The sequence below is a fragment of the Halyomorpha halys genome, unplaced genomic scaffold (assembly GCF_000696795.3).
Source record: "Halyomorpha halys isolate HHAL.00 unplaced genomic scaffold, Hhal_1.1 Scaffold746.1, whole genome shotgun sequence".
NCBI classification, from domain to species: domain Eukaryota; kingdom Metazoa; phylum Arthropoda; class Insecta; order Hemiptera; family Pentatomidae; genus Halyomorpha; species Halyomorpha halys.
The window spans coordinates 250,091-262,613 of NW_027107304.1; the positions used below are offsets into that span (position 1 = coordinate 250,091).

General features: G+C 29.7%; 1 protein-coding gene across 1 annotated transcript in view; it reads left to right on the plus strand.

The window, feature by feature from the left end:
* The window catches only part of Prp5 (pre-mRNA processing factor 5), an 18,482-nt gene extending 6,351 nt beyond the window's left edge, over window positions 1-12,131 (plus strand). The window contains exons 11-20 of the mRNA XM_014428747.3: window positions 349-431; window positions 519-638; window positions 2,540-2,812; window positions 5,440-5,555; window positions 6,374-6,524; window positions 6,998-7,109; window positions 8,205-8,336; window positions 9,507-9,655; window positions 9,812-9,985; window positions 11,763-12,131. Coding sequence (XP_014284233.1) covers window positions 349-431; window positions 519-638; window positions 2,540-2,812; window positions 5,440-5,555; window positions 6,374-6,524; window positions 6,998-7,109; window positions 8,205-8,336; window positions 9,507-9,655; window positions 9,812-9,985; window positions 11,763-12,005 — 1,553 coding nt within the window. The 3' untranslated portion in view covers window positions 12,006-12,131. The remainder of the gene's footprint in view (window positions 1-348; window positions 432-518; window positions 639-2,539; window positions 2,813-5,439; window positions 5,556-6,373; window positions 6,525-6,997; window positions 7,110-8,204; window positions 8,337-9,506; window positions 9,656-9,811; window positions 9,986-11,762) is intronic.
* The last annotated feature ends 392 nt before the right edge of the window (window positions 12,132-12,523 follow it).

Consider the following 12,523-nt stretch of genomic DNA (forward strand, 5'->3'; position numbering starts at 1 on the left):
GGGGGGTGGGAAGGGACATGTACTATAATTTGAATGCTAGTTTTAGCAATCTAGTTACTATTGAATTGGCAAACATATATATATACCCTTCAGGATATAAATATAATTTTAATATTTACCTTCCCAAATAATAACATTACCGCTTTTAATATTAATAAATTTGAATAAGTAATTATCCAAATGCCCTTCAGGCAATGAAAGGATATTTATGTCAATTATTGTATACATATTCCTATTTTTGTATTATGTATTGGTTTTTGTTTTAAATAATAAAATTTATAGAATTATGAGGAAAAAGAACTATCCAATTGCATCATAATTTAAAATATTGCACATTTTACCTTCTAGGACGAGTCACAAACCTGAGGCGAGTTACTTATGTTGTACTTGATGAAGCAGATAGGATGTTCGACATGGGTTTTGAGCCACAGGTACATTATTGCATTGTTGGCATTATTCTGATAAATCTGAAATGGATTAATGTGTGTTTGAATTCATTTATATTGTATATTTTTTAGGTTATGAGGATAATTGACAATATTCGGCCTGATAGACAAACGGTTATGTTTAGTGCCACATTCCCACGACAAATGGAAGCTTTAGCTAGAAGGATATTGACAAGACCAATCGAAGTTCAAGTATGAAATTTAAAGTTTTAATGTTAATTTCGTCTAGCTGTTAGTGTTACATAAGAATAAGATACAAATTTGTAGAATTAACTTTAAAATAAGAATGGATGGATTATAAGTAATTTTACAAATTATTCTAAATAGATTGGTTGGTTTCTGCTGTACTGTTCCAAAGAAAATGTATTTCCATTCACTCTTTGATAAAGGTTGGAGTCTAAAAGGAAATATACTTTTGAACAACTTGTTTTGTTTTTACAGGTTAAAACAAACAACTTTTTGAAAATTTTCATAGATCTTGAAAATAGGTACTGTAGAACTAGCTCATTACTTAAATAATCTATTTAACGATTCCATTTGTGTATACTGTACAGCCCTTAACTTGTGTCCTCTTCTATCTATAAAACATTTATCTGGAGTCAAAGGTTAACTGTGGAAACAACATTTTCTGGGAGACCGGTAGAAGGATAATGATGGCAAGCCAGTGTTACTTAGGACTTGCATAGCACTTCAGTAGCAGACTCCTTTCTAACAGGACCAAGATTACTCTTCATAAGACTTTAGTCTGCCAAGTTTTAATTCTATGAGTCAGAAGATAAAAATTGAGAATAGACTTCTCATATTCAAGAGAAGAATTAAGGCAGGATTTGGAGAAAGAAGATCATAGATCTCACAGGACTTTACAAGGATACCCACCTCAATAGGTTCGTCAGACTGGCCAGGCATGTTGTGTGAATGCATGATGTTGAGACACCTGAAAAACTTTATTGAAAACGAAAGATTGGTGTGCCAAACGTTGAATGGGAGGACTCAGTATCTGTGGTTGCATGCAGAGTTGCTGCAATTGATTGTACCAACTTGAGATTGGACGAAGCCCAGTCTCTGTAACAGGACAAAGAGCACCACACATGTAATATAGTTGCAGATACTGTATAACCCCTACCCTTTGTCCATTTCTATATTATATTAATAGAAAATTTAAGTTCAAAGATTTAATAATTTTTCCAGTGGCTTAATCCTTTATAGAGCAAAATTATTTAACATTTATAATGTGTTTTTCTAGCCTTGCTCCCGTTTACTATATCCCATGGAATATATTTGAAAAACTAATTGATGAATTTGGAACTAGTACAACATTTGTACCAGTGGCCTATAAAGGATTAAAAAAATAGATCATAAATTAAAAGTGATGGTAACCAAACTTAGGATAGGACTCTCTTATATATATTATATAATTTATTCAATTCATGACAATTTAAATAAATTGAATTATCATCTTATTGTTGTCCTCTTGGAAAAAAAAAATAATAATAGCTTTTAGTATTGAAATATTCATATTGGATTCTTAATAACCTATTTTTTACTTAGTACGGTAATTTTTTCAGTGATATTGTTCATTATCCATTATTAATAACAGTTTATATTATTAAACAGAATACTAAAAAAACCTGTACCGCTATAACCTACGAAGGGCTGGGGGTGCAGTATTTTGTAAGGAAGTACCCACTTTATGAAGCTGGGTTAACTAACCCTGGACGGCTCCATGACCCACAGGGTTGACTCGCGGCTACAGTAATAGAGTAAAAAATCATCTGCCATAACTGGATTCGAACCTGGGTCCTTGAAGTTTGTAGCATGGTAACTTACCACTGAGCCACTGTCCCCAAGCTAACTAATAGTTTTTATTAATAAACTATTAGATGATAATTAGTTGACCATATGTAATTGATTGTAGGAAGATGGTCTGGGTGGCGGTCAAGAAAGGTAGAAGAACTATTTATTTAGTTAGTTAATAATAAATAGTATTTATCCTATTTTCATTTCATTGTTGACTGCCACTCAGACCATCTTCCTACATTTAATAAATTTTTTTTTTCCTGTTTGCTCATCCTTCTATTACTTTTTGTTTCTAGGTTGGAGGACGAAGTGTTGTATGTAAAGATGTTGAACAACACATAGTTATTCTCGAAGAAGAACAAAAAATGCTTAAGCTTCTTGAAATTCTTGGCCATTACCAAGAGCACGGCAGTGTTATAGTATTTGTTGACAGGCAAGAAAGTGCCGATGCTCTTCTCAAAGATTTGATGAAGGCTTCGTACCCTTGCCTCACCCTCCATGGCGGAGTCGACCAGTACGACAGGGACAGCACCATTGTAGATTTCAAAGCAGGGAAGGCAAAACTGTTGGTAAGTATCTTCCTGTTGTTGTTTAATATTATTATCTAATGTTTATAATAGTAATAACAGATGAACATGTTACCAAGGATTCCATCCCATGAGAGAACTAGTTCCCGACATTGTCTGCAAATAAATTATGGTAAGAATTCACTATCTTAGAGAATTTATTATAGCTAGGTGACATATAAATTCTAATTATATTTTATAATAAATCAATAGGATTGGTAAATATTTTACAATCTATGCATCATATTTAAAATTGTTTAATTATTATTCATAATATGCTTTGTTCCTAACCTTTTATAATAAGGTCAAGAATATATATTTTTTTTAGAGTAATAACTTAATTATTGATAAAGTGCAGTTCATAGGTAATCTACTGCTTTGCATAATGATTGAAGTGCTTTGAGCAATTATAAAGGATGATTTATCTTTAAAGGATCATTTGAAAGGAAAGCTCAGAGATCAAGATATGTCAAAACACAATAAACATAATTTGGTCCAAAATCATATTAAATAACTTAGTGCCTATGCAGCAAAAACGTCAATCTTCAGCTTCATCATGAGAGCAATAATCTGCTGTGGGGATTTAAAAATTCCAGTAAATCAGAAAATTGTATATTGATATACTGAGTTCAATCAAAATTGTTTTTTTTCTTAACTGATGCTACACCCTATAGAAGGAGCAAGTCCAGTCCAGCCCAGCCCAGCCTAGCTCTGTCAACTTGTCTTCCGTCTACATAACTGTTAGTCTAGCATCTCCCTTTGGAATTGGTTCTCGGCCATTCTCACCATATGCTTCGCTTACTGAAGTTTACATATCTTAATGATGGTGGCAATTTCAGCATCATTGTCAAGAGCCATCAGCCTGTCATTCAAACCTAGTAAGAGCCAGTTCCTGACTTCAAGGGAGTGTTCCAGTATTGTGATCTGATGTCAGGACAGGTCTGATAAGATTAGAGTCTTATAGAGGCACACCATAAAGGTCCTAAGATGCCTCTGGAGCCCATGATAGCACATATTTGCAGCCATTATTCAATAATGGATTTCAGGTCTTTAGAGTTCATCTGAGTTCCAAGAGAGATGAAAATTTCCTGATCAATAAAAACAACTTGTACCTTATATTAAATTCCAGTTTTTCTCATAATTTTATGTTTAACTTTTAACTCTTTCTAATTTAACTCAATGATCCATTCCCTCAATTCATGCCCTGGTTCCTCATTGTTATTCTTTCTCTCTCATAAAACTGTTTTGGGATAGCCTTCATTATCTGAGTTTATAACTGTATATGTTGCCTTTATCTTCTGATCATGAACTCACAATTCCTCTCTTCAATGCTACTTACCTAATTAGTTTAACCTCCTTCTCATGTAAATTTATTTATGATTTTTTTATACATATTTAATAAATTATTTTTCCTTTTAATAATCTAGACCTAACTTATGACATGTTTTGATTTTTATATTTTTTGGGGGAAAAGGACGGAATAGGAGGAAACAAATAGTATCGTCAATAAAGTAGATTATGGACAATTTATTATTTTGTCGAGAATTTCAGCAGACTCTCTGAATTAATGAGATTCTTTAAACATATGCCCATTATCTATGTTTGTATATACATATATCTCTAACCTATACAATGTGGTGTTTCCATTGTTGAGCCTTTTGTAGTCCTGAATTCCTCAGTAATATGTAGTAATGAAGCTTCTCTGACCAGTAACTTCAAGAAAGAGCGGTGAAGCCAGATATCAACTCACCAGCAGTGTTATGAAGAGAAATGATGTTATGATAACATATTGTTTCATTTATTGATTATTAGCTAATCTAGATGAACTTTTTTTTATTATAAAAACCATATCAGAGATTGGATCTCCTCACTCTTCGTTCATCCATCCACTCATTAAACACCAGATCCCATCCGAATGATTTATATATGCCCTCCTATAGAACCTCCTTCTTTAGCAAATCCTCTGTCATCCGTGCAACCTCCCTCTGGAATTCTCTTCCCATCTCCATTCCCCAGTCCTCATCCATTCTTTCCTTTAAACAACACCTTTTTAATCAAATAAATAGGCATGTATTGATTAACATTATAAACAGTAGTAAAGCCAATATACCAGTGTAATTTCATTCTACTATCTGAAAATTTTTAAATGCTTGCCAGATAAAAATCTCACTATATGAACCATGTATTTATTCTTAGGGGACATATGTCCCAGAATAAAATTATTTTTTCATTTCATTTCATCAGAGATTGGAAGTAAAATATTCAAACGGATAGATTAGATTAAGTATTTATGGTTTATGGTAATTAGAAAAAAAACGAAATTGATGAGTAACTGAAGGCAGGAAATTTTTATTATTTATTAATTTTGAAAATTGCTTACCACATGCCTTAAAGTCTAGAAACTTAAAAGTGAAAATTTACTAAACTAGTACCCATCATACTGTTCTTTTCAGATGGAAAATGTTACATCTTGTAGAGCTTAAGTATTTCAAAACTCCAGATTTGTCTTACAGGACTTTTGCATTAAACGGTCTATATAATGAAAAATCGAGTTTATAAAAAGTTTTCTATTAATAATATAATTATGTTTAACATAATAGGTCAAGATTTTAGATATTTTTATTTTCCAGGTCGCAACAAGTGTGGCCGCTCGAGGGCTCGATGTCAAACACCTTATTTTAGTTGTGAATTATGATTGCCCAAATCACTATGAGGATTATGTTCATAGATGTGGTAGAACAGGAAGGTATGTATAGCTAATATTTATTATACATTTAGTTCTCTAATATTTATTAACAACTCTTAAAAACAAAACAGTATCTCCTTTTAATTTAATTATGTAATATTAGCACTCTTAGTTGTAGTTAAAGTTCTTACTTTTTATGTATTGGTATGCTTCATCTTTCTAGTTTTCCTCTTTAATTACTGTGCTTTATTTAATGATTAAAGTAAAAAATAAAACATAAATTCCTCTAAAAAATGTATTGATTGATTTATTGATTTTACAGGAGAAATTTAAAAAAAGTAATAAACTAAAAAAAAATAAATAACAATTTAGTTTTTTTATCATTTTTATTAATAAACGTTAAATTTCAAACAATTGTATAAAAGAGAAATGAAGAAAAGAATTATGAAATTGTTCATGATTTATTTTATCATATATATTTGTTTTTCTTTTTCATATAATTGTTTGATATTGATGATTAATAATTAAAATTATAAATATGTTTAATTGTCATGAGTTTATTTTTTCTTTCAGGTTTACTAACTTTTTTGCAATATCCATTGCAAAATAGTATAAATCCAATTTATTTATTTATTTTAATTTGGTATTTGGAGTAGCATAACAATATTTTACAAACCTATTTCTGATGGAGTTTAAAAACTACTGATCTAATAATAATTGTTTTATAATACAATCACTTGACTTGGACACATTTTAGTGTTTCAGAAATTCATATGAGGATTATATCTCAATACTTTTTTGTATTTCAATTGAAAAGGACCATTTAATGATTTTCACTATTTATTATTTAAAATAATGGTACTATTTATTGATTATAGAGCTGGGAATAAAGGCTTCGCTTATACTTTCATTACTCCCGAACAGGGAAGGTATGCCGGAGATATCGTGAGGGCCTTGGAATTAAGCGGTGTACCTGTACCTGAAGATGTTAGGACTCATTGGGAAATATATAAAGCTAAACAAGTTGCGGTAAGTGTTTTATTATTTATTTCATGATTGTTAATTGATTGACTATATGTTATTAATGAAAGAAGATGATCCGGGACACAGTCAAAAAAGAAATTCAAATTGTACAAAACTATTTATATACTTTTAAAATATAGAAATATGTTTATACTCTTACCATATTTACGAATGTAAAAATTTTCAGAAATTGTGTAGGTCATCTACTTGGCCCCATATCAATCTTACTAAATGCTTTAATTTACATGCACATTAACATATTTTCCTTGACACCTATATTTCAAAAAGTCTCGTCCCGTAGAGTTTATCCTCAAAAGACCTATCATTGACCTTGAAGTACTATACAGTTATATACTCTATAGAAATGTTGAGGAATTTACATTGGCCTTTGTACTTGGTCCAATTTTTTTTTCTTCCTATTTTATTTATAGTAATACAAATTTTAAAATATTAAATTTCAAGTTATTTTATGTTTTTAGGAAGGTAAAAAGGTGCATTCAGGTGGAGGTTTTAGTGGAAAAGGATTTAAATTTGATGAGAATGAAGCTATGATTGTTAATGAGAAAAAGAAGTTCCAGAAAGCAGCCTTAGGTATTGTTTATGTTATTTTAATAATAAGCCATTCTCTCCCACTGTCCATTTGGATGGTTTGATAATGACTTGTCTGTATACGTATATATGGAACAACTTTATCAAGGCATTGCTTGCCAAAAAAAAAAAAATCAGTACATTCAAAGACATCTCTCCCGAACCTAATTTCCTTTCAATCTAATGTGTATATACATAGTTCAATCTAGTGTGTATTGTATATTTAACGAATATGATCTTAACTTGAAATAAAAAATTTTGTTATAGTTATTAAATACTTGGTGTTAGAGTCTTGATTGTAATTCACAGTTGCCACGGCAGTTGGGACGGCTTCTACTAGTAATTCTTCATAATTTATGTAATAATTATTTCACAAGTATAAGTAGTATTAAATTAACTTTAAATATTGTTTGTTCAATTATTATTTCACTTATTTGATTATAGTCACTTTTAAAAAAAAAAATTCACTATATTTTTTAAATTATCACAATTGCATTTTAACAATTTTTATAATTATTTATTTAATATTCGTGAAAAAATTTGACATAAAATAATTTTCTCTAGTGATTTCACATATGTCTTGCTATGTTGGCTTCTGGGAACAGACTGCACTTGATTCCTTGATTCCAATAAAATGAAACAAATGAATGTCTTATTTCTTTTTTTAATGGTCACCGGCTGTCTTTAAAACTTAATCTACTTTTTAGACGTAAATTAACATGTCTTATAAGTTTTCACAGTTGTTATATTTTGTGAGTTGCCAGTGCAAAGAAGATTGGTGTGTTTCCAATTTCTACTCTATTGTTCCACCCTTCTGACAAAAATCACCTTTATGTTTAAATATTCAAATTAAATTATTCTTAATTTATATTTATCAAAAAAAAATATGACTTCTTACTTATAAAAATATACACGTTTTTCTATATTATTAATATAGCCATGTTTTCTTTATATTGTTAATATTACTCAAACTTTTTAATATTTTTTATAATGTAAATGTTTACTGTACAATGTCTCTGTTCTATTAATAGTAACAATGAACACTCTTTAATTTTATTTAATAAGAGATATAAAAATATCAATACAATATTTTTCTAGGATTGCAAGACTCAGATGATGAAGATCTAGAAAATGATATCGACCAACAGATTGAAAGTATGCTTGCGCCGAAGAGAACAGTGAAAGAAATTCGAGCTCCTCTCGGTTCTGTTCCTAATGCTACTGGCACAGGTTAGTCTATAGCAATTAATATTATTTTAACATGCTATTAAACTTTGGTTCGATTTCAATGTACACATAAAATCAGAGCAGGGCAAAAATTATGAATGAATTGTCATGAAAACAATTGTTTATTGATAACTAAGAGAGGTAGGAGGAGGGGAGAAAATTTTATATCCATTATTTGCATAATAATACATTGTAGGTTCATCGTGGGGAGCCTCTGTACCTACTATTAGATAAATAACACTGTATTGTAAGATTCCAAATTTATTGAAATGAATAAAAGGAAATTAAATAGTTTTTATTATTCTCAGATCTAACCTTGTAATCATTGACGATTGTAAGGTTTAAATGAAAAGATTAAATAGATATCAGCATTTTATTTTAAATTATATATAATATTATTGACTCTTATCTCAGGGCGGGTTTTCCAGACAATCAGAACACAATGACACTAAAGGTGTATCCTAGGTAGACTAAACTAACCAATCATGTATTCTTCTTTGATGACTGATGGGTTTCGATGTCTTCTATCTCAAAAGCTATCACTGACAGTAGACAAAGGGTCGTTCTTCCTCTCTTTCCAGGACACATCCAATCCACCAGCGAGCTGAATAAAAATTGTCTTTTTTCCTTCAATTATATCCTCTTCTTGGAAGACCCTGACTCTTGATGTCTTCTTCCTATTTATCTAGCACTGACCGTAATCAAAGGATGGTCAGCACCCCCTGCTTCCAGTAGATCTCATCTCTCCTGCCAGCTCAACGAACAATGTCCTGTTTCCTTTGTTCGTTCTCATACCTCTATGTTCAATCATTGATGTAAATATTTCATTGATAATTATTATTGTCTTCTATTTCTTCTTAGACTAATTTGTACTGTATTGTGGTAGAGAAACAACAAAAGTTGAAAAATTTCAATCCCCCCGCTCAACATTGCAGAAGGATGTGTGCCATCATCTTGAAATATTTGAAACAAGTTTGTTTTGGCCTCCATAACTTTTGAATGATGAAATTAGTTAGCTTGCTTTTTGGTTTAATAAAAGAAAATCAACAAATATACTAAAAATAAAACCACCTATACAAAAAAAAACAAACTTTTTATCAAAAAATAGGATATTACAGTATATTATTATAATATTCATAAAAAATATATTCTAAAATTAGAATATATGTTTAGGAGTTGCTGCTACGGATAAACTAGAACTGGCCAGAAGATTGGCTTCAAGAATCAATATGGCAAAGAATTTGGGAGCAGAAGCTAAAGGCGCTACTCAGCAAGCTGCCGAAGCGATACTTAAAGGAGGTGGATCTCAGCCCATTATAACGGTGAGTAATTTCTTATATTTTTATCAAATATAATTATTTCATGATTAAATTATGCATAATACTTATTTTTATCTTTTTTGGTATTCAAAATACTTAGAGATTGATCTTGCTCTGATCTAATTTCCTCATTTATTGACTATGGTTATTTATCAACAGGCTAAAACTGTCGCTGAACAGCTGGCTGCCAAACTCAACACTCGTCTTAATTATCAGCCGAAGGAGGAAGATGACAAAGCTGAAGATGAGCAAGTGGAGACATTTAGAAAATATGAAGAAGAATTAGAAATTAACGACTTCCCGCAGCAGGCTAGGTGGAGAGTAACGTCAAAGGTATATCCATCTATTGTCATAATAATTATATGTCATTCATTGGTTTGATTAATCTTCAATTAGTCATAAATCATAAATATTTTTATTGGAAGATGGTTGATTGACTATATGTAATATATAAAAGAAAGATGATCCGGGTGCAGTTAAAGAAATCAAATAGTAATTAAACTATTTATTATGAGCTAACGTTTCACAATGAATATTTTAATTACTATAGAAGCTGAACTAAAAATATATATAAGTGAGGTCTATATTGAAATAAAAAATCTGACAGTTTTTCTCAAATAAACATATGTTAATGTACAATTTGCAAGTAAAAAAAAAAGGATAATACAAAATATTCAAGTGAACATCCTAATATTAGCAAGATTCTATCACATTGATTCCCAACCCACAGAAGTTAGCGGCCCACCTGAACTTATTGAAAGGTGTGGTTAAAAGGGAGAGCCCTTTAGAGTAGACATATAGTTGGGACAGAAAACAAAGGAAAAAAATATTGGAAGAACTGTACATACATATATGTAAGAAAAAATGCTTTATTTGAAAAATAAATTAAATTAAATCAGTATCACTGTAATCCATGAAGTTTCTGGTGTGCAGTACTTTGTACTGTTACTAGAGCAACGGTTGTTTGGTGGAGCAAGGTGGTAATTTTGTCAGAATCATGCTCATTTAAAAAAAGATAAGGACCAGAAACCACTAACAAGTTATACCAAAGTCATATAACATAAAAAGAATAAAAATTGGTTTATAAATAAATATTTTCTTGATTCCTTTTATGATATAAAAAAGTTTCCATAAAATAAGTTCACAAGAAGATTTAGCATACATAGGCTGTAAAAAAAATAGTCATTTTTACTTATTAATAAACTTTAATTAAACAACTGTAGTGATCGAATATACATGATCCTTCACATTCAATGAACATGCTTTAAACATATTATTTATTTGGTAAATATTTTACTGGTGTTGCTACCAGATCTTTTACTGGGCTGGGAACCACAGTACTATCGAAATTTATTTTATCCACTTATCATAAATAAAGATTTTTTGAACAAATTAAAATTTTATTTATAAAAATTATTCTTAATAATAATTATAATTAAACAAAATATTAGCTTTTATTATTCCATTTAGTTATCATAGGGGAAACAGTATTAAAGATTTACAAGATTGAAATTATTTAATAAGAAAAACACCTCTTTCTACTTGTAATTATCCTATTTTTAACATCTCATCAATTTATATAGTTTGTATAATTACGTTTATCTTTTGGGCATTTCAAATCTTGGGTGTTATATTTTTATTCAAGACTCTTTGTTTTGAATTATGTGGATGTAAAATAAAGTGATGTATGATGAATGTAATATATACATGGATAGTTTTCTTGAGAGGCAAATATTAAAATTCCATTTATTAAAATAATCTTCAGTTCGATCAAGAAAATGTTTTTAATAAATTTATTTTTTTTCAAATGGTCCAAGCTTAAGAGTTATATAGTTTGTTAACAGGTATCTCAAATTTATCCTTTTATTAATTAATTGTACTAAAGAGATTCTCTCAAGAAATGATATCAAATTCTGTCATAAAGGACTATTGTCAAGATTTGGAAATATTTTTATATTCAATATGGTGTGAATTGAGCATAAATTAAATACTCCTCAAGTTGTATTAGATATCCCATAATTTATTTACCTTTTATTATTTTTGGTGTTAAACATTATTTTTTATTAAAATTTCCTTTAAAAAAAATTAATGTGAGGTTTAAACTTTGCAGGAGGCATTAGCTCAGATATCAGAATATTCCGAAGCAGGTATTACCGTCAGAGGAACTTATTACCCAACCGGTAAACCTCCACCAGAAGGAGAAAGAAAATTGTTCCTTGCCATTGAAAGTACAAATGAGTTGGCCGTTTCAAAAGCAAAAGCAGAAATCACAAGGCTTATCAAAGAGGAACTTCTTAAATTACAGACATCGGCTCATCATAGCATTAACAAAGCGAGATATAAAGTTGTTTAGTTTAGAAATATATGTATTTACAAATTTGTTTTAAATTTTTATAATTATTTTACATAAATCTCACTATGTAACATAAATATTTTCTTTTATATTTTAGGAATCAATAAAAATTTTAATTTTTATTTATCTAGGAGTTTATTTAAACTTTTCTAATTAGATATATGTTAAAATATAATTATTAACTTGCTGTATATATTTCTAATTCATTAAAAAATATCTTTATTGTGTAGAAATAACATATCTATAGAAATTTAAATTTGTCTTGATCTCTATTAAACAGTTCTTGTAATTTTTTCAAAAGTATCTAGAACCTATCAGATGCTTAAATTGCATGTTGGATTCTGTATTTCATCAATGAAAAATAACTTTCTTTATTGTCCCTTCCTTCATACTTCATTTATAACTCTCAATAGTCAATACTTGAACCATGTAGTGAGAGAAAGTATTGAGCTCATGATAAAATTCAAAGTCGAGATTTGAGGGTTATAGTCATCGAAACAGACGTTTTTATTTATGCA